Below are 22,245 nucleotides of genomic sequence, written 5' to 3'. Positions count from 1 at the left end.
CTGATTAAACAAGCCACATTTCCTGCGACTAAAATGGGCTAGCCCTAAGCTAAATGTTAGTATTCCAGCCAGTCCGTCCCATTTCCACCCTGATTAGATGATGGAACAATGTTTGGGTTGTGGATTAACCCCACTCCTGGCCCCCATTGGCGCTACTCACTTCCACCCCCATTCCCGCCCACGTTTCTCTCCCCCAATTCTCTTCCAGGCTTGGCGGGGCCTTCAGCCCACATGAGGGGCGAGGAAGAAGTATTTGGCATGACGATGGCTTGGCAGTTTTCGGGGATAAAGGAGAGTGAAAAGGAGCTGCGCTTAAAAAGGATGGAGGAAAGTCTGACAAGGGTCACATGTGAACTAAGGTGCTGGGTGAGGGGCAGTTTTTTTTTTAGCTGCAAGGTGATGCTGACAGTTGTGACTTGTCTGCCAAGTCATCTACCATCTTCGCATGCAAGTGTGTATATGAGTAGGAGTGACCGTTGAAACAGTTCATGCCACTTACTTTCCTCTGTAAGCCAACACAACACCAAGGAACCATAACATTTACGGCTGACAGTCAAGCTTTTGAAAATGAAATCTTGAGAAAAGTTCACATCATAAGTAGCGCTGACACAACATACAAGTATTACTTGAATAGTAAGTGATTCAGCAGTTGCCTTCATTGAGACAAAGCTCAGTGCTACATTGTGAACATCTTATTCCTATTTTTCCTCCTGTAAGTCTAAATGACAGAGTACGTATTGCTGCAGCAGAGAAATGTCACATTTTAACGATTGAACAAGATGCTGCAGACTCACCTTAATCACAATAACATCATTATATGGCGAGTTAAAGTCCCTGGTGGGTAATAATCTGTGGCAATCTTATTTTGGTCTGTTTAAATCCATAAAGAGTTTCCTCAAAAGCAGTACGCAAGAACTTTATTCTAGAGAAAGCTTAACTCAAGTGTCAGACCTTATTGACCGTGTCAAAGTTCCCTGTCTACAATAATACATTGGCCACATTAATACAAACGTCTGAGGTGTTTGTAGTTAACCAATATCTGTAAATGACAAACAGTTCCCCCAACTGCTAAATAACAGCACAACAGATTCACTTGCTGCCATTTGATGCTCACCGATTTACAAAACTGCTCTCACACGAACATTTGTGTCAAATCAGTCAAAAATAAATATGATCTTTTTGCCTCAAAAGGCCAAATCTTTTATGTCCTTTATGTATTTTACGTGTGATGCAAAATGAGCTGTGTTTTGTTTTCGTGTGTATTAAAAGGCCAGTCAGTGTGATAGATTAAGGCGGTGTTGTGACTATTTTGTATCCTGCACATCTGCATCACAGTTTGGGCCTCTGAAGTTTTGATAAGCCTCTGCACACTTCGCAGTGCAGATCCACCACCAGGCAAAGAGCTGCTGAGGAAGGACTGCGGTGGAAGGAAAGCTCAGCAACAATGTCCCTTCGGAGGACCAGGGAGACCAGTTGGGTGGGACTGGGACACACAGGGCTTTGATTGTGTCGCCCCACTCTGGCTTGAAGAGTTGTGTGAGAGGGGGAATGGACCTTCAAATCCTTACACTCAATGCTCACTTCAGGGTCTACTAAACTTCCCTCAATAGCACAAATGCCATCACAACTTTAGCTATTACTCTGGGAGAGCAGTTACAAATCCCCACTCGACCATAGCTCATCTCATACACAATCTCATTTTAGGCAAATTAGACACAGGAAGTGAAAGTAAGAATGAACACACAAAAGAGTACTGCGGAAAGTTTAAGAAATAAAAGAAAACATGGGAATTTTTCTCCTCCATGAAGTCTAAAAGGCACATTGAAAACACTGGGTGAACAAGTAAAGCTTCAGTTGAACAAAGACTGTCATGCATGGATCATGATGCCTTAAGGTTACAAGATAGCCCTTCCAACAACTGAAGCCTTCGGGGTTGTCTACGTAGATCAAAAACATCCAGACTGGGGAGGTTTCCGATTTTACGCGATAACCAACCCAAGTAGCCCACAGAAATACCTTTCCATACCATATATCCCACACCTACCAGGATTTTAGTGACAACCACCCTACAGCTCTGTAGGATCAGAAACAAAGAGCCCCCGTGTTGACACCAGCTCTCTAAACTAAGCTTCCTAAGCAGCGGGGCTTTTCCAGGGGCCTCCACTGGTCTCCAATATCCTGCCTGCTACAGTTTCCACGAGACTGAGGGCAGCATCCAGCCAGCAGCCAGCAGCCTAACTGGGAGCTACAGTCAGACAGACAGGCAGACGCCCCCGGTCTTGACATCTTGACGCCAGTGTTGGATCAGTCAGATTGAAAAAAGACGCTTTCATTTCGCACAGAGGCTCATTTACAGTTTACCTGATAAACATGTTGACAATATCCACCGATCGGCATGTTTTTTGTGGATTTTCGTGCAGCCTCAGAATTGCAACACATTGACATGGTGGGGGAAAAAAAAGCTAAAATCGTCAATAACAGAGGATGCTCTTTGGGTCAACACTGAAAAAAGTGTAACTTTTTAATTATAGAGTTCAACCGAAATGCATATAACCGTCATCCAGCTGGTTCCCCTTTCCTGCTACAGAAATCCCACCAGGGTCAAGGTACAACTTGTGTTCCTGGGAGTTGGATGGGAATAGTATCATCACGAGTATTATCACGAGACCTCCGTCTTCACCCAATTACTGCAGGTACCGGATTAGCATCACTGACAATTGCTGCAATTATTTTAAATCACTGGATGTCCCCAGCTGATAATAATCCCATAGAAACAGGGCTTTAGCTTCAAGCTCATTGAAATTAGTGAAGTGTAACCCAAGTGTTATTTTCTTCTCGACTGAGCAATACAAGATTTGGCACAGTGTGATTGTGAAGTGCACCATGCTCAGCACAGTATCCAGGCAACAGACGTTGATTTTTAGTAAATACTAGAAGGATGATAAGAAGTAGATTCATCTTCATGCTGTCATTACAAGAGGGGGAGGCATGTATCCCAGCCAAACCACACAAAAACCGATCTAAACTTTCAATGCGATAAGATCGTTCTTCGTTGAGGACACGTTCAGACATGCCCTCCTGTCTTCTCATTACAAAGCTCTGCCCTCAGCCAGGCCAAGCTAATCAGGAGCTTCACTGACATACTGTGTCAACACCGGAGCACAACGCGGGTTAATCAGCGTGTTTATAATGGCTTCTGCTCTCACAAGTGTTGGGCACTCTTTGGCCGGCGGCGTAATCATGCTGAAACATCTACTTGAGACACAAATCAACACCCATTCTACTACAAATTGGTTTCCATTACACCGCCAACATAACAGCCTGCTGGCATTCCCAAAATACCAGTGGGAAGTTATCTATGGTCCAATGTGCAGAAATGAATACAAAATAAATAAATATTCTTGACAATTCAACATATTTTCCAAACTTTCAAAAGAGGATCAAGTTTTTGACGACATTCTTTAAAAGCCAAATTGCACTATAAATGTTGGATCTGCTTGATCAAATGAATCAAACTGCTTTTTAGACAGGATTGGCATGAATGCAGTTTAGACACTTTAATTTGAATTGCTCAGGTGAATCAAGTCCAAATGTGTTTACTGTAGCCTTGTATGCATGTACCATACAAAGATGAGCTTGCTTTCTAAACTTGTGTAATCGCGAGTGGATTCTGTTGGATTGATGCTGTCTGGAGGAAACTACAGGATAAGTGAGCACGTCAGAAAAAAGCCTTAATGACTTAAATTAAATATGATCCCACACTAGGGACTCAAATTCTTGAGTGGAAGGTAAAGGAATCCATGTTCCTTGACAGTTTCCCAAGGCTAAGCCCCACTGTCACCCCTGGGAACATGAGTGTTTGTCAGTCCAAGTTAGCACTGAGCTCCCCATTAGGAAAAGGAAGGATGGAGCCAGGCTGTTCTTACCGACAGCACAGAAATCCTGCCATTGTGCTTCCCCCCAGGGTTTCAGGGATTTTAAGAAGGAATTCCAGGGCCGATAAAGTATCTTCCCAAGAGAACAAAATAACAGACTTCACTGTCAAATTCTTTAGAGGTTGCAGTAGGCGTGAGATCATGTGGATAACAATGTCACTAACATTCTCTCAATCCCCAAAAAGCACTGGCAAATTCTGTTCTTTATGGATTATTAATATGCAACATCTATACTGTGGAGTTAATTCAGCTTTAGAACATGTTTATTTAAATGTTCTACTGGGGCTGCAAATAACAATAATTTCCAATGTCAATGAATCTGTGTACCATTAACCAACAGTCTAAAACCTAAAAGATACTATTATTTATGAAAGACTAAGAAAACCATTGATGAACTAGTCATTTTGGTTCACAGTAACAATAGATCAAAATTATTTCTGGACTAAGTGATAGATCCTGAAAAGTCTCAGCTCTACGCTGTACAAGAATACAGTAAATATACAGTAAATTTACAGCTTTGACATACAGCTATTAGTATTTGTATAATATTCGTACCCATCCATCCATCCATCCATTATCAGCCGCTTATCCAGGTCGGGTCGCGGTGGCAGGAGGACCCCGAGATACTTTAACTCCTTCGCTTGGGTTAGGCAGTTTGTCCCCACCTGGAGGGTTAATATTGTACAATTAATAGTTTGGGAAAACAACAGTTAGGTAAAACATTAAATCTTCTCCTTCAAATAAATATTGGATGTGTTTGTTCTCAAATGATGCGGTTTGGTTTAGGCCCATGTACCAGATTGTTTTTTAAATCACACCTTTCCAGATAGCTAAATATTTTCACTGAGAGAAAGAGGTGAGCTGCATGAAGACACGCACTAGTGGCTGCCAGATTGATAACTGATTTATTAAATGAATCCCTGGACCAGATGGAAAAAAATAATATAGGGTAGAGACAATACTCTCCTCAGGTAACGGATGAGGTGCAGTGAAGCGATGCACTAGCAGAAAGGTCGATGAAAAGTAAGTGTCACAGTCATTTCAGTGTCACAAAAGAGCTGATGTCAACCAAAGTTTAAGTGTCCTTTAACAGCTTAACTTGCATAGCCAGACTTTTATCCACAGGGCCTTCTAAAAGTCTTGCTCTGCACATTATCATTCTGTATTTCTTTAAATCAATCACAATTATCTTAGGCAGCACTAAATACAGGAGGCAGTGATAGAGGAGGATGGAGAAGAACTACCAATGGCGGGCTTATACCCACAGTCTACAGCCAGTGAGTCAGTCTACTGAGCAGACAGGAAGCACGATGAAGCGCTACTCCGAAGAGTCAACAGTACTACACAGAACCTGACGGCTATACTCTGTAATGTTGTTACAAATGTGAATAATGCAGGTCCAAAGACCAAATAACAGCATTGTGGGATTGTGAGCTAAACCCTCAAATCCGGTAACATGCAATTCTTCTTCGAAGCCGATTTTAAGAGGCATTTCTTTAAGATCAAGCTCTGGTTTCCACTGTAGGAGGACGTAAACCAATAGCCTACACTATTTTACATTAGTAGCACCTACTTAGTCATATTATTCATAATGCCCACACACACACACACACACACACACACACACACACACACACACACACACACACAGGACCGATGACTGATCAGGTCGGGGACTAAAGATTAACATTAGAGTTGGAAATAAGCTTTGCAAACTAAATCAAGGAAGAAAAATGTGGGGCGGTTCTTTACTGAAGCGTAGGCTTTGTTCACATTGTGTAAGTTGCCCAGTAGCGATTTTAATAACTGATTATATTATGTCACTGACAACATTACCAGTATAAAGCTTAAATATATCTACTAATGTGTTGGTCTAGGCAAATTCACAGATATGGTCATAATTGTAAATTTTCTTAAAACAAGAAAGTGTAATACAAGTAGATGTGTTCTATGTATGTTTGAGGCCCATGCACTGAGAGTTAGATCAACCAGACAAAAACAAAGATGGGGTTAAAAATGTGTCTTTCCCCAAATTCCATCAATCTGTTATGTCTATGAAATTCTCTGTGTTGTTTTTTTGCGATCGCTCAACCCGTTTTGTTCACTTTCACTTAAGATTAGTGAATTCCTCGAAAGCCTTTCAACAACCCCCAAAGAGGGATCATGAACTGTTTGCTTTCAGCTCTAGACTACACGTGAAGATGGGAAAAGGGATAGCAACACCATAGAAACTGTGACAGACATATTCCAGTATGAAAAAAATAAAACATTATGACTCTTTCCTCCAAACAGCAGTATGCCTTGCGGTTGACCTGTAGAATGGCAGTGTTTCAATTTATGTACCAGAGATGACGAAGTATAACGGTTTCCCTTCCAACTGAGTTTCTAAATTTCACTAGTTCATCTCTACACAGGTAGCCGGCCTACTTATGCTCATCGTGGCATAGTGTTGGAACAATTGGCTGTGTTCTGTCAGCTGAGGAACAAACGTGAGCCGGATCTGCTGTATGTGGCAGCCTGATTTGGCTTGGCTTTGGGGTGCAGCATTTGGTCCGATTTGGGCTGAGCTCTCAGACTAGTTTAAGGGTACAGGGCACGTTGAACCAGTTCTGGTGGCGAATGTACTGCATCTAGAGTCTGGCACCAAGGCAAGCTGGATTTACTCCCGTTTGCTGAATATCAATGTAGAATTGAATTTATAAATAAATACAAACATGATGCTAAATTTCTCTAATGGGGAAACTAATGTTTGAGATCGTCCCAAAATGTATGTACTATACATCACCAATAACTGCTTCTTTTGTAGTGATAAATGAGGCTTTATAATTTCAAAAAGGTAAAGGTCACAGTGCCGAGGTATCACATACAGTGATGGGGCTTGGGAACCGAAAGGTCTCCAGCTCAAACGCCCTTTCAGACCAAATATGGGACTGGTAGCTAGAAAGATGTCAGTTCACCCCCTGGGCCCTGCCGAGATGTCCTTGAGCAAAGCCCTGAACCCCCAAACTGCTCCAGGGGTACAGTAATATGTCCGAACCTGCACTATGACCCCTCTGAAATACAAGTGTGTGTATCGGTAAGAAGGATATGTGAAGAATACATTTCAATTTACTGTGTAAAATTGCCTTATTCTGAATTGCCTTGCGTGAAACCCTTTGCATTGATCGACAAACAAAGAATTTAAGATACGCTTCCTGTATCTCTTTAATGATTTCAAAGTTGGACTTGGGCCACCCAGGGGAGCGGTCATGGTCACCCCCATAAGGAGGGAGGTGCAGCTGGCTACATTAGTCAGGATTAGAGTTTATCCTTTGCTACCAGCAAGCTGATGAGGATTACAGCACTCAAGAGACCAGTAGTGTAAGCTAAGGCATTCCTCTGTAGGTATTTAGTTGACACTTAACTAGAGAGACCTGCAGTAACTGAACTGTTACGAGTTTTGATCTCGGACATGATGAATAAGAGCCGCAGCACTGGACCAAATCAATCTGTTGCTTAAGCAGTAAGTCTCTAATGGGCTACGTTGCATTCAACATAACAACCTAAAATAAAAGAAGGTAACAAGACCAAAAGGGGTTCTTTTAGACAGCATATCAGGACTGAATTTAGCCAGTTGACTCCTTATCACTAATCTGAAATGCTTTCTTGCAGTGTATATATCAGGTTTGTACTTCAATGAGAATTGCTAAACACCCTGTCACAATCAAATTGTTGCCAGCACTTGACAAACGTGAATTGCAGGGGCTGGCGGTGGTCCAGGCTTGATGGAGCCTGTGGAGACCTCTGCCTGCTGCAGTCCTTACACAGAGGATGTCCTGCCGCAGTCGGGGAGAACAGGACTCTTACTGTAAGTCAAACATATTCTATTTGGCGGATGCTTTTATCCCCTTCACTACAGTGACTGCTTGTATCTTCAGCATGGCTGGGCCCAGCGGAAAGCTGAACCCTTCACCCTGGCAGTGGCAGGCGGTAGCCACTGAGCTACAAACAATTGACAACTGAAAGTTATAGTTTGAAACTGGTTGCCAGACTCGTAACCAGCCATCAGCATGTGGTTGCCAAAGCTGACAGAAGGGTTGCTATAATTGTACTGTTTGTAAGTGGTGCAATGATGGTCCTGTGTAATTATATCAATACATTTGAGGAAAACAGTGATGTCTTTTTTGGATCTCTCCCTTTCTCCTCCTCTGTCACAAACAAACAAAGCTGCACATTGCATGGATTTTACATTTTGCATGCTTGTTCAAAAAAGGGCCTCTCGCTTGGTTCCCAGTATAGCTGCTTACAGCGTTATGGTGGTGCCCATCTCCTCAGAGTTTCAGTCAATGAGGTTTAAGTTTCTGGACAGCAGGTGGAGCCATTTATGGACTGGGTCATTGTGTTTTTATTATTCTTTTACCGATTACACATTTTTTCTTCTGTTCTGCTCACATGTTATTGCTGCCTGTAGTATCATAAAACATAAAGCTTGTTCTTATCCCATAACAGACCTTCCCCACACCAGGTATAGAGAAGGCTGTCATGCTGTATTGCATCAGTCGACATGACAGTAAAACATTGTTTCATGACAAATATCTTTGAGACAATACATTTCAACATTTTCTCATGCTAAAGCAAATCTTAATTCAGTTCAATGCTAGTAAGAGCTGGGACAGTAGTTAGCATTAAGTTAACGAGGCATTGCATCTTTCCTAGAATAGAAGAAAACGAGTCATGGCCATGTTTTGTCTTTAGTCCCCTACATTATGCACATGTTCTCGCAGTGAGCGTGTTCAGAGCAGACAGATACTGACAGAATAATTCATCGGACAGGTTTACTACTTAAGATCTGAAATGTATGGGTGTTGTAAACTCCTGACTACTAAACTTCATGCTCACTAGTGACGTCTTTGACAAGTGTAGATGGAGAACCGGAAAAGCTCAAAACAGCTTTGCTGTGCGGAATCATTCTTATGAAAAGATATCCAATAAATGATCAATTTCTTTTATACCAAGTGTTCCACAAGAGGTATTGTATTACTCAATACCCTTTTCTGATAAACTTCTTGAAAGACCACTTTTTTAAAACAAACGTATTGAATTACTCCTGTAGACTGCAGCTATACAGAAATCCTTTTCTGAAATGAGAGAAATACAGTAGTGACAGCAATGCTGCATCATGCAGCTCTCTCCAGACAAATGCCAGTCAGCTGAGAGACAATTGTGTCACTTTCCAGAGTGTGGTGACAGCATGCATTGTTGTTGGGGGACCAGCTGGGGAGCTCTGCGAGTCAGTCTGTGTGTGTGTGTGTCTGTGTGTCTGTGTGTGTGTGTGTGTGTGTGTGTGTGTGTGTGTGTGTGTGTATGGGATGGGGATTAAGGGGCTCAGGAATGTCAGAGTGTGTGTGCATAGAATCATGTGTATGAGACTAAGTAAGAAGCTGTAACAAACCCATGCACATTGATTCTGACACCCAACAACATAGCAAGGCAACATCTCCAATGCAAAACTTTAGCCCATTACTCTGAGGGGATTCATGTTTGCCTCCAGTCTTTCTTTGTTTGCCTCCAGCTAACACTATGATGTCATGTAATCATGACATTTGCTGTAAAAGGGTCTATTTGAATCAGTCAGCCTGCCTTCCAGTGCAGGTTGCACTTGCTCCCTCGATAGTCAGAAAGAGTCCAGCTCCCCAGTGCCCCAACTCAGAAAACTAGGAAACCAGCTCAGCCTGTATGACCCAATTAGAAAATATCCCCTGGACAGTGGAGAAACATCAGTCTCTGTCCTATCCATCAAACAGTCCCATATGCCAGCTAAGAAAAGCTCCAAATGCTGCAAGATACAGGAAGAAGTGTGAACACCACCTTAGGCGATATGCTTTTATGATTTTTCAACAGCATAAAGTATCACACATATACCAGAAATCTAAGACTGTTGGGCACTGAATAAGCTCAGCAGGTGTGCGATGGGGACAGCCCACTATTTACTAAAAGATATTTACTGGAGGATTGAAGAAGAGTCTTGCACATTTGAAAATGATTTCAAATTAGTCTAAGAACTTGAACCTGTAAGCTTTAGGTCAAAAACCAACGAAACAAATCAATAAATCTGAGTTGAATGGGAGGCACGCACAGTGGCCCACATTGCCTTTGAATAAGGGCAATCAATAGAGTGATGGCAGATTATAGGAGTGAGGAGGCAGAGCCTGTATTTATGGCAAAAATGTGAGAACAGGCTCGTGACTCGACGGTTTGAATGGGTGAGATGAGAAGATGGTGGTCATGGTGACTGTACAGAGCAGATTTCAGGTATGGTTGCCTTCACCCTGTATCTACTCTACAATTCATATTTTAGGATTCACTTGATATATTTTAAAGCTGACAGAAAAGAGAACACTTCTACCGAGGTTTGTGAGCCTGTTTCCAGGTCGTCTTTGGTTTGCGGTTGCTCCCTATCGAAAAGGAGAGCAGATCCTTCAAATAAAACTTAAAAGTCTTTCTAGTTCAAAGGAATATTACGAACTGAAAACAACTCCAGGGCTTTTCGGACATGCTGTGGCTTTCATGATGAAGTAGCATAGCAAATTGCAAAATGACTACATCATACATTCTACTTCAAGGGGGCCTTGCAGGGCCTTTGTTTCTTTTCTTTAAAAAAATTATTAATGGCAACGTCTTAATTGAAGCAGCTTCGGTTAGTGCGGAAACCAAAAGAATGGAAGTTTCTCCGGCTCATTAGCTTTAATTTTCCACTTGAATGTCTCACCATTATACTAGGAGTAGATTTTATTTTCTTAGATTCAGGCTGTGCGGAGAGCCTGACCTCGAGCTTGCCTCACCCACAGCAATGGTACGACCAATGAAAAAGCCAAATTCAGGCAAAAAGGCAGATACACAAGGGAAATAACAGAAAGTTACTGATGGTGAGGTACATGTACACATTTCTAGTACAATCTTGTGCCTATTATACTATCATATTTTGGCAGTCTTTTTGGATGAAGGGATTCTGATCATGTTTGAAATTGACTTTTAAGCGCCTAACCTCGCAGTAACATGCTGTCAACATCTGTCAGTTATGTTTCTCTTCAGAGGGAGAATTAGCTGCACATGGCTAGTGTGGTAAGTCACAACAATTGTTAACAGCTTCCCTGCAGAGCGTGGCTGTGCAGCCCTGGCACACAGCCGGCTGTACCTCCTTCACTGTGGCGCTTATTTTAGCTTGAGGCTGTGTGTGTGTGTGTGTGTGTGTGTGTGTGTGTGTGTGTGTGTGTGTGTGTGTGTGCGTGTGTGTGCGTGCGGGTGTGTGTGTGTGCGGGTGTGTGTGTGTGCGGGTGTGTGTGTCGCACTGCAGTTCGAGTGCCAGGTTGCCTTGCTCTCTCTTTCTTGAAAGCTCCTTTTCTCTTTCAGTGCATGAACACACAGACCTGACAGTTGAACAAGACGAATATGTTCACCTTGGCACAGACAGACTTTCCACATCAGGGACTAACAGACAAAACACACAGGCGGGCAAACAAAGCCAGAAAGTCAAAAGAGACATCCAGACTGGGCAGCTGATATTCTCAGTTATATAATTTAATCTTTCTATTGATCCAACGGTTTTCTATTCTGCTTATTGCTTGTCGAATAGAGGCCGGTTTTAGGAAACCCATCAACCTACTCAACCTTACAAAAATGTTTAATGTATGTTTTAAAGAATAGTGTTGCGTGTGATGAGTTGTCATCAACCTAACTGGATGAAGTTGCTTTCATCCTACTTTATTTGAATATATTTGATTGTAAAATTAAGTACCTGCTGATTTTACTAGATAAGTTGACCCATTTGGACGCTCTTTTCCTTCCTGCTTCAGTGGCGCAGGAAGTGTGTGTCTAGATTGGCAGGTACAGCTTTTAAATATCCACTTTGCTGTTATTGAAAGTGAACAGCAGCCAACAAACCGTCTTGAGATGAAGGGCATTGCTCAAGTCAGCTACAGGCAGGACACACGAAAACACCAGAATGGCTGATGATCAGGGATGTTGCGTTCAAGTTTCGAAAATGTGAAAACAAAAACTGTGGTCATTATGTGCCTAAAAGTCTACCATTATGGAATAACCTTAAGTGGATTCATGTTGCCTCTGTGAGAGGGGGGCAGGGGGTTAGTATCCCATCTTCATTGGTAATCCACCACATGATCAACTCTCAACACAAACGTGCGTGTGTTCATAAAGACCCATCTGGCCCCAGACTGGGAGACATTTGCTGACAAGTGCATTATTGTTGTTTACTAGGTGGGTTTTTGCTTGTATGCAGAGGCACTCCTAAACTGTCCAAATCATACACACACAAAATCTGACAATACATCACACACTGATGCATCCCATAGCACTCATATCATTGCAAAAGTATAGCTAGAATATGAAAAGATGGTTGTGTTCTTTGGGGGTTGAAATAATCAACATATAGATGTAATGACGAGGCTTCTCTGAAACATCTAATCCCTTGTTCTTTCACTAATGCTGCAGTGTCAACACGCCAGCTCTTTCCCTGCTTCAGCAGGAGGACAGACAGCTTCTGCTGAGATTAAGAAGATCATAACCACAGGATTAGTGATTAGCATCTTACTTTCAGGGATTTCTTATTTGTGTGAGTGACTGAAGCGGTTTGGCACCGACTTATGTTTTGGCAAAAAAGGAGCTTCAATCAAAGTTGTAAAAACGACGGCATCCAATTTGTAGTTGCATTTATATCGGCTACAGCTCAGCTGAGTAGAACGTGGATGGTTATATTGACTTATTCCATTAATGGTGCTTTGGATGCTTTAATTTAGGCAACATAGATAAATGACAAGCCATGACAACTAAAAGCCTAAAAAGCTTATTCAACAAGCATTTGGAGTCTTTTACCCTTCATGCCATAAAATATAATCCTTCAGTCTTTTCAAGACTGTGAATATAGCTAAATGTAATACTCTCCCATGAGAGATCCATAAAAGATATAAACTGTATGTCAACTGAATAAACTGTCAGTCTATAGCTTAACATTGCAACCCTCTATCTTGTTAACACAATCTATTTGCTCTGCTCATGTAATTTGCATGGCTCTGACTCATCCATTTTGTTTAAATTACTTAAATATGACTTTACGTAACTATGACCAGAAAACACACTGACAGCAGACGTCATACATTTAGCTCTGAATGTAGATAAATAAAAGAAAAAACTTGGGCTCCTGAAGTTAATTATGTCCATGTTTCAACTTAATTCTTATCCCGTAATAATACACTTAACTGTGTACTCTAAACTCATCACAAAGAAGCACAGGGTTGAAAGGGGGTTGTGGTAGAACATTGATTTCCAGTTCATCATAGCACTATGGTGAGTGACACCCTCAATCTAGACTAAACCCTTCTCTGACAGACATTTCCTTCTAAGATTACACTCTTCCTTGCATCTCATACACTTTGATAAAAACTGACAAGACATCACAGCACTTAACACATCAGTCGACTCTGTAGGAAAGAATGGCAATGCCCCCAAACTGGAAATGACATCATGAAGGAATTCAGAGGAGACTACAGATCTTTTTAAGCACATGGCGCCAGTTTCCCAAAAGAGCCCTGGGCCAAAAACAGAGAGGTGTGCTGCACTGAATCTCTCAAGTTCGGTTGATCCAACGAGGAAACGAGCCTGTTCCAGGGCTGTTTCAGAACATTAACGTGGTATAGTGCTGGTGTCACTCATGAACCTTTTGTTAATGGATTCACATCATTACTGTGAGATTGAGCTTGTGATCTTTTTTGTCAAGGACCTGTTTCGCTAAACATCAGGCTATCATGACTCTTTGAAAATCAGACCAGAGACAATGGTTTCCTCATGAGTATCCATCGACAGTGACAGTGCAACAAAAAACAAAATGTACTTCAAAAAGCCCGACAGTATCAAAACACGATTGCAAAAGCAGCTACAAAGGCCATTCATATCAAACTGAATGCCAATTAGAATGTCAGCTTTAAATCACGCCTCCACTTTACCACAGGAGTTCAAGCATCACGAACCAACTAGCACAGTTTCAAGGATGTTGATTATCTGGTGCTCAAATTTAAGCTGCTGATTACAAAGACATCAAAACAATTCCATATTTCAAAGGGATTGAAAAAAATATTGCAACTATGTTTGCGGAAAGTACATTATTTCTGTCAATGAAAAAGTCCTTCTGACTGTTTTGTTCCACACAATGTAAAAAATAAATAAATAAATGAACCTAATCACACAACCGTGGTGGTTTATTATTGGCACAACGAATAAACTCTATTCAAATAAACGGTTTTGAAAAGAAACTTGAATGCATCTTCAACCAAACTAGCTCATGGAAGTGTGGGGATATGACACATTGCCCTTACAATGCGTGAGGATCATCATCAGTGTGAAACACTCTTGGCAACTCTTACACCTCTTCCGCCCATTTGTTTGGGTTGGTTCGTCATTTCCTGGCACATTAACTCAAACGTTTCCGGAGCAAACCGCAGGAGCTGTCAAGTCTAAGCCCGTTTGGCACTTTAACCTTAAACTGCTTCATTCCAGTCTGATAAGGTTGGTCCTAATTGTAGTTATTGCAGTTATGCATGTTGATTGAAACCTGTTTGTTTAGCAAAATAGTATAATGTCTACTGGATGTCTTCCATTGCCCCTTTCCACAAGATTACTCTGTGATTTTAGAATGTAAAGAATAAAACACACAATCCCTATTTATGTGGCGACTCCTATACACACATACAACACTGCACACATACCAAAAACACTCGTACCTTAAGTCTCCAAATTAAATAAATTGTCTATACTCTGAAATACTGAATGAGGATTAAACCTCGAGTGACATGAATCAGTCTGGCGATTTGTCTGTTGAGTACAATGATGTCACCGGAATGATATCAGCCATTGACATGTAGATGACATCACCTTCCCTTTCAGGCTTGTCACAATGGAACTTTCTGTTATTCAGAGCCCCCTAAACATGCCATAAACTTAAATAGAAGGAGGTGGGGGTTCAGGGTGACACTCAGACGAAGCAGACCCATTCGAGAAGAGACACCGAACTAGTTGCGACAAGGACGGGAAAAAAAAAATGAAATAAAGGACTTCTTGCCAAGAATAATTATTTCCAATTTGTTTGATAAGTCAAACATTAACAAGATGATCGTGAACAGGCATTCATTTCTGTAGTGATCTAAATGTGACCCTTTTCTGCATGGACCACAGCACAAAGCTTTGAACCTGAACAGACTGTAAAAAGACTGGGCAAATCCCACATTTAATATTGTATTTTTGGGAAGATGCAGGCACAGAAAAGAACACACTGACATAAATGGCCAGCTTGAATTTGGGTGTCAGCAACTTGTTTTAAGCTTTACAATACAGCCTCTGTGGCAACACAGTTTAACTGCTAGTCAATATCGACTTGATTCATTCTTAGTCTATTTCCACTGGGTATGGCTGACAACAAGGAAAACCAGAAAACAACAATACCTCAGTGAGTTAATCTCTCATTCTTGGCTGACAAGATATCTCATTACACTCCACATGCCAAACTGGATTTGCTTTTCTTTGCATGTTTTAGGTTAAATGATTTAAGCTTTTTTATTTGTTCCAATGCAAAGTGTTCATGTCAATTCATCAGTTGAGTGTTTTTCCAACATAAATGTATTTAATCTTAACAACACGAGAGTTATTCTCTCGCAGTTATGCTCTGGTTTGAATTTGCCAACAGCAAAGTAGTCCTCAACCACCGTTCAGAAGAAAGACAATTCATCAAACCACTAAGATGTGTGCTGGGCTCATTGAGCTGCCGTTCATGCAAACACCCTGTGGCTCTGTGACACAAATCAATCATCCTCATAAAAGGGCCAGTCAGGCTCTTCTGAAGTTCAGAGGAGCCTAAACACTGTCATTAGCAACTGCATCACTGACAAGCTGGTGAGAGGAAGTGGCGAGCAAGGAAGTAATGAGTGCAGGTGTGAATGCTTCATCAAGGTGTTGGGCTGTTGGTTGCCATTTGCCTGAGTTCTGCTCTCATGGTGACACATTTGACAGAAATTTGTTGTCATTAAAAGTGGACGATACGAGTACTTGCGTGAGAACAAAAATAATCTCTCCCAGTCTCCCATCTCTGATCTATAACGCAACAGATGTGAAGAATTTCTGACGGTATATACAACAAATGTCTGACAGTCATTTACTACTCTGTTGGTGCTATGCTAACCTACAGGGTGAAATCCTACACTGAACTGTATATCAGTTTCTACTCCGGATGCAACTATGGCGGGACCACCAGAGCTCGTTGACAGAGAGCCATGAATCTGGTTTTCAACAGGAGTCTTAAGTTTGTGTGTATGGTTAGCAAATGCACAACAGAGTTCAAATTATTCTCACCTGCCATAACAAACCAAGATTTAAAAGCAACTGCTCTTGGTTATTAAAAGAAAAATCATGCCAAATACGTGTAGTTTGAACAGGCCCTAAAAAAAGCACGATGAAGTAATAAGACGTTCCTCTGCAAGACCTGTTTGTTATCTGATTGTTTTTTTGTGCAATATATGCAACATGGGACGCCGTTGTTTAAGAATGGTACACCTTCAGCAGGTCAGAAGACTGAGACATTCCTTTGCAATCAATAACTCAATATTGCACTTATAAGTATTTATGTTACAATAAACTTAAAATGGAACAAACAAGGACAAAGACAGTGAAACCTTCGCTTACAACCAAGGATGTACGTCTGACAAAGAGTTTCTTTGCACGTTTTTGCTACAGACAATAAATGGCAAACAGGAGACCCAATGTTATAACCTCTAACTTGAGTCTTGACACTTTATATGACACAGCATGTGAATATAAGCTGTCAAACACTGGCCGCTGAGATGCTAACTGAGGCTCTGTGTTGCTTTATGCATTCAGGATCCCGTAACCTGTCCCTGGTTCCCTGAGGTGACCGAAGAAGCGTCACCAGGTGCGCATGGGTAATGAAATCAGTCCCGGCGGGGGGAAGGGCGACAAAAGAACCACACAGGAGTGGTATCAGTTCACTCCCGCCTTTTGAGCTCTTAGTCCTGATCTGCCTCAGAGATTCTAGGTCAGTAGTGGCTTTTTAAAGACTTGATATGGGCCTCCGAGGAGTTTGGTGCCGCTAAATAGGTCTGTAATGGCTCCTGACACTCTTAAAGAGGATCTGTCCTTTTCAATACTAATTTGAGATGTAATACAGTGTGATTAGTTTAAACCCTGTATGGAAATAACTACACATGAAAACATAACAGTAAGATAACCAGAGTCGAAAACATTAAAAAAATACCAGTTGAAAACTAGACGTACTAAAACAAACAGACATGTGTTTATACTATTTATGTAGAAATGTTGTTTTTGTTTTATTGGTGGTACAGAGGCAGTCAGCCAAGTCACAGCAGTGAGACATGCTTTAAATAAAGCACTTTAAATGATAGGTGGAATAGTTTGGCCAATACAAATGCCGCGTGGGAGCTAATGACAAAGATCAAATGAACATGCAGGGATTCAACATTTAGTAAAAGCCAATACCACGACCTAATATTTCCCCTATTCATGTTCAGCAATATTGACACTGGTATTATTGAGAGTCTTAATGTGAGTGCTTTACAGGGAAAACTTGTTAGACATACCTGGTTTCAGGCAGTTAACAGATTTGTTTCTATATTCTGCTGGAAATCAGATATTTAAATTGGGTTTCACACATGGGATCTTTCAAACTGTCCTCTGATCTCATCAATAAGAATAATACTGGAATCATACGATGCTGCTTTTTTTAAAGATGGTAACTGGTAACATTAAAAGGGTCATGAAGGGTTACAAATCATTCAACACGTTCAACATTCTCTCTACCAGATATTCTAAGCATTAATAACATAGCAGCAAACAAATATTTGCTGTGTAAAGATGCAGTAAAGTAACATCTACCTGAGCAGAGAATGAAGTCACTCTCTCTCTGTGTGTTCTTGTTAAGTTTCTCTGTATTTTGTTTACGTAGCCGGACCGCACATGTGATTCAGTGCATGTTAACATGGCTCATACCGAGGTTACAGCTGATAACGCCCTCCCTCCCGACAGCGGTACTGTTGCAATCGTCTGTACTGTTAGCGCCATTAGCATGCGGGCCACTAGCTCATCACAATTCCCCTTGGTCTAAACTTTACCTTTTATAAACTAATAGTATTTAGTATTATCTTAAAAGACTAATATAACCAGTAAATATTCACTTTTAAGATGCAAGAACCAGAGATTGACCAGAGACTTCAATGTTTAAATAACTACCATAATTATATCTGTCAATCGAAAAATAGACCTATCATCTCACACCTACAGTCAATATTGGTTGTCACAGTTTGTCAAGGTTATGAGTGTAGCACTCAATGTGTCAACGATTAAATGAGAGAAGCGTAAAGGGGGGGCCTACAGCCCCATAATCCTCCTCCACGCCCCTGCTACACTGCATCATTCACTTTGTGCCACAGCGAGCTTCAGATCAGATTTGTAAGCCTTTATGTAAACCTGCAAAGCTGTGACTGCATTCCACCGACATGCAACAGATAAGCAGCCAGCCATAAGCGTTTTGAAGGCTGACATGCTGCAGGATGACAAAGTCAAATGTGATGGGGGCAGGCATGTGTCATGATTCAAATTTCTCCAGGAACAAAACCTTGTTTGTTTGATTATTGTCCACCAGGCTCGCAATGAGGCAAAAATCCATTCCACATGATGCATTCTTTGTTTTCGGGCCAAACACACACCCGGCCCCGCAGCAGCCACAGCTACTGTACAATGGCCCCCACCAAAAACAACTGAAGGCCTGCTGCAACATTTAGGAGGGTCGAGTAACTATGTGCAGAATCATAGAAGTATCAGTAGAGATTAAGAATGACAAATTATATTTTGAGGGTTATAATGTAGTTTTGAACTCAGTATTAAGATTCAGGCACAAGTTAATATAGCAATGTGACATTGCAGAAGACTAAAATACCAAACAATTTGAGATATTTCTGAGCAAGAAGCACACTTTAACCTAACAAAGAAACTTCAAAAAGGAATATGGCTGAGAGGATGTTGTCAAATTTTAGTCAAATAATTGCGGTTTGAGTCACCTTTCAACAGGTGACGAAGCAATAAATTCAAACATGCAGTTCGTAGGAGAAGGCGCTGCAGAAACCGGCTGCAAACCAGTAACCAGAGCCACGCAAATGACAACAAAAACACCTGCGCAAAATACGGGAAGCAACATGCTGCGGAGTTAACAACAGTATTCCGACTCTGTTAAGTGCTCCGTGTGACTCACCTCTATCCATTTCTGCGCCTCCTGAAACGCGGAGTCAGCGGCCGACTCAGTCACAGGGTGATGCTGATGAGACTGTCCTATGTCTGCAACCGGACTTGCCATTGGCGAAGAAGCTCTGCTCTCCCAAGTATTAAAGCTTGTCCAAAACAAATATAATATGTTTAATTCCACCGAAATTAGACTTGAATTGTGTTGGTCAGCTTGTTGCAGCAGCAGCAGACCAGCGAGGCGAACGTACCAGTTGCTGCTCTCCGGTAACGCTCCTGTTGGAGTCTGTGGGCAGACAACCAGCATCAAGTCAGCAGAAGTCACTCATATGGCTTCCGGTGAGACCGTTCAAAATAAAAGCCTCAGAACATACTGCACAATTGGGAGCGTTCAAATATAACAGAAGTAGTATTAAAGGAATTATTGCGGTAACAATACACCCTTGCTGCCACACCCTTTACAATGCCTCGTAATTTGGATAATTTCAGCGTTTTCTAACGTAACGTTAGGCCGTCTCACTGAAAAACTGACCGTTAGGTTAGTTAGCTTCCTATTGCTTCCGGTGAGACAATTCGAAATAAAAGCCTCAGAACTTATTGCATAATTAGGGGCATTCAAATATCACACAAAACTAAATTATGGAATAAATGCGGTAACAAGACAAGCTTTAAAATCTGCCTCGTAATTTGAATAATGTCAGCGTTTTCTACCGTAATGTGTGTCTGTCTCACGCACACACAAAAAACTACCAGTTAGGTTAGCTTAGTCTCTTGAGTTAGCTTTAACCTCGTCAGCGTTAGCTAGGTTAAATATCTGACAAAGTTATAGTTTAGCTCGCGTTAATGTGACAAAAAGTCGGATAACGAGCCAAGAACGATACGTTAAACTTCAACTGGATAACTTAAAGTAAGTAACTCTGGGAAAGACTTCAAAATTGGAGGGCGGTAAACGCTGGGAAAGTAGTTACGTGACGGACGTATGGGAGGTGACGTGACCGTTACCGAATCACCTGCAGGCTAATGACGTACGCTATCTAATTTTCTTTTGTACATAGAGCTACAAGATAAACACATTACTTAACCTACCGCTTGTTTGAACACATTTCCAGATTATTCAAAGACTAATTTATCCACTTGAACTGTTACGTTAGCTAAATTATTTCAAATTGCCGTTGCAACTCGCAAACTAACCGCCGATGGCAACCGGAAGTGAACGTACGTCTTAGAAAAAAAAGAACGGTAGGTAACCGGAAACTGTACCGGAAATGATTAACACATTTTTAACAAGAAGCAATAAACACTGGAAAATACATGAATATTTATTAAGATTAATTTGTTTAAACTGGATGGATTTATAAGGAACAACTGTTTTCATTATTTATAACTTGTCACTGTTATGACTTCTCATTGGCCTCCACTCCACCAGCAATTTGCTTTGGTTCTTATTTTGGTTGCAAAGCCGCTTTGCTTCCGGTAGTAATCTAGCTGTAGCTGGCCAACTTGATGCAGATGGACTGACAGGACTTGCACACCGCAGCATGATCCGCTCCAATGGCCAAAAATACACAGAGCAGCGCGACTCCACCGGCAGCCAATGAGGGCAGCAACACACTGGGGATCTCACACCCATTTCAACTATGTGGGGCAACTGAGAGAGCACGAAGTTCACTGATTTAGAGCAAAGCCACCAAAAAACAAAGGGCCGACTCATGTCTGCAGTCATTGATCATTATGAGACAATTTACGAAATTATGCTATTAAGAACATGTATTTATTTGTGTTAATTCATCTATTCTTATATCTCCGTTTTTATGATTTTTGTTAGTCATAAAAAAAGAAATGTTGCAACATTTTGACAAGTAAAACTTTGGGTAAACTATATATTCACAGGTTTCCCTCTACAAGGCCAATATACAACAAGTTCAATAGGTTTTAATGAAACAGTGGAAATGGCGATAGGGTGGGAGGCTTTTCTAGTTGCCCCTTTTATTTAGTTTTAAAGACAGCCCCAAACCTCATGTTATATGAGACAATTCCTTTCATGGTGAACTCAAATTCAATTCCCTCAGTAACACATTACGTATTATGTCATGGTTGTTGTTAATGGCTGTTTTGGGGGACATAAGGGAACTTGCACTTGAAGCCCAGGGAACATTTATTGAAATATGTAACCTGTAATTTAAATCGGATTTCTCCTTAGCTGAAAACATGGTCAGTTGTGTTTGCTTAGGCACACAGCCAAGCCTATACTGATTACAATAATGTGTTTTGTCCCCTTAAGTCTTTATAAAGACATGTTAAACCGCATTTAAAGCATTACACATGCTCTCTGTTGTCAATGGGATTATAGAAAAACTGCTTACATAATAAATCAGTATGATCAAGAAGAGGCCACACAAACATTGTTTAAAACACAATACAAAACAACATTAGTTTATTAAACTGTATCCAAGGTTTGATGACCAATAATCAAGATTATTCCAGGTCCTGCAGATACAGACGTTTTCTCACATATTTGCTGACCTCTTGTGGAAAAATGCAGCAGTACTGATAAGTAGGAGGAGGAGCTTGAGGGTGTGTGTGTGTGGGTGTGTGTGTGTGTGTGTGTGTGTGTGTGTGTGTGTGTGTGTGTGTGTGTGTGTGTGTGTGTTCATTTGTAATGATTCACTCGCCACTCCTCTCTCCTGCTTCTCAGGCTTCGATTTCCTGGAAACTAAAAAAACAGTTCAGTGGATTTCTTTCATGCAGTCTTTGTCCCACAATATCTCTGTTTAGGAGACAATCATGGTCTGTTTTTTAGGAGGCCGGCTGTTTCCTTTATGCTGCTCACCTTTCTTGACTTCCAGGAGTGACAGTCCCTTCTGTGTTTGACAGGACACACTCTCAACCTGGACGGGCAACCGGGCAGCGTGGCAAGTGTTACACCTCTACTGCAAATATGGTGTTACTTCTGTCTCAGGAAACCCACATTCTCCCAATGTTGTACTTTAACACCATTACCTTC

At 41.3% G+C, this 22,245-nt stretch overlaps 1 protein-coding gene across 1 annotated transcript in view; it reads right to left on the bottom strand.

The window, feature by feature from the left end:
• The window catches only part of LOC306745742 (LIM and calponin homology domains-containing protein 1-like), a gene marked incomplete at its 5' end in the record, with an annotated part of 77,357 nt that extends 58,001 nt beyond the window's left edge, over positions 1-19,356 (bottom strand). The window contains one exon of the mRNA XM_079228582.1: positions 19,255-19,356. Coding sequence (XP_079084708.1) covers positions 19,255-19,356 — 102 coding nt within the window. The remainder of the gene's footprint in view (positions 1-19,254) is intronic.
• Between the last annotated feature and the right edge of the window lie 2,889 nt (positions 19,357-22,245).

The sequence above is a fragment of the Taurulus bubalis genome (assembly GCF_910589615.1).
Source record: "Taurulus bubalis genome assembly, chromosome: 13".
Taxonomy (NCBI): domain Eukaryota; kingdom Metazoa; phylum Chordata; class Actinopteri; order Perciformes; family Cottidae; genus Taurulus; species Taurulus bubalis.
The sequence above is the reverse complement of the archived record's forward strand: the minus strand, read 5'-3'. Positions and strand labels throughout refer to the sequence as shown.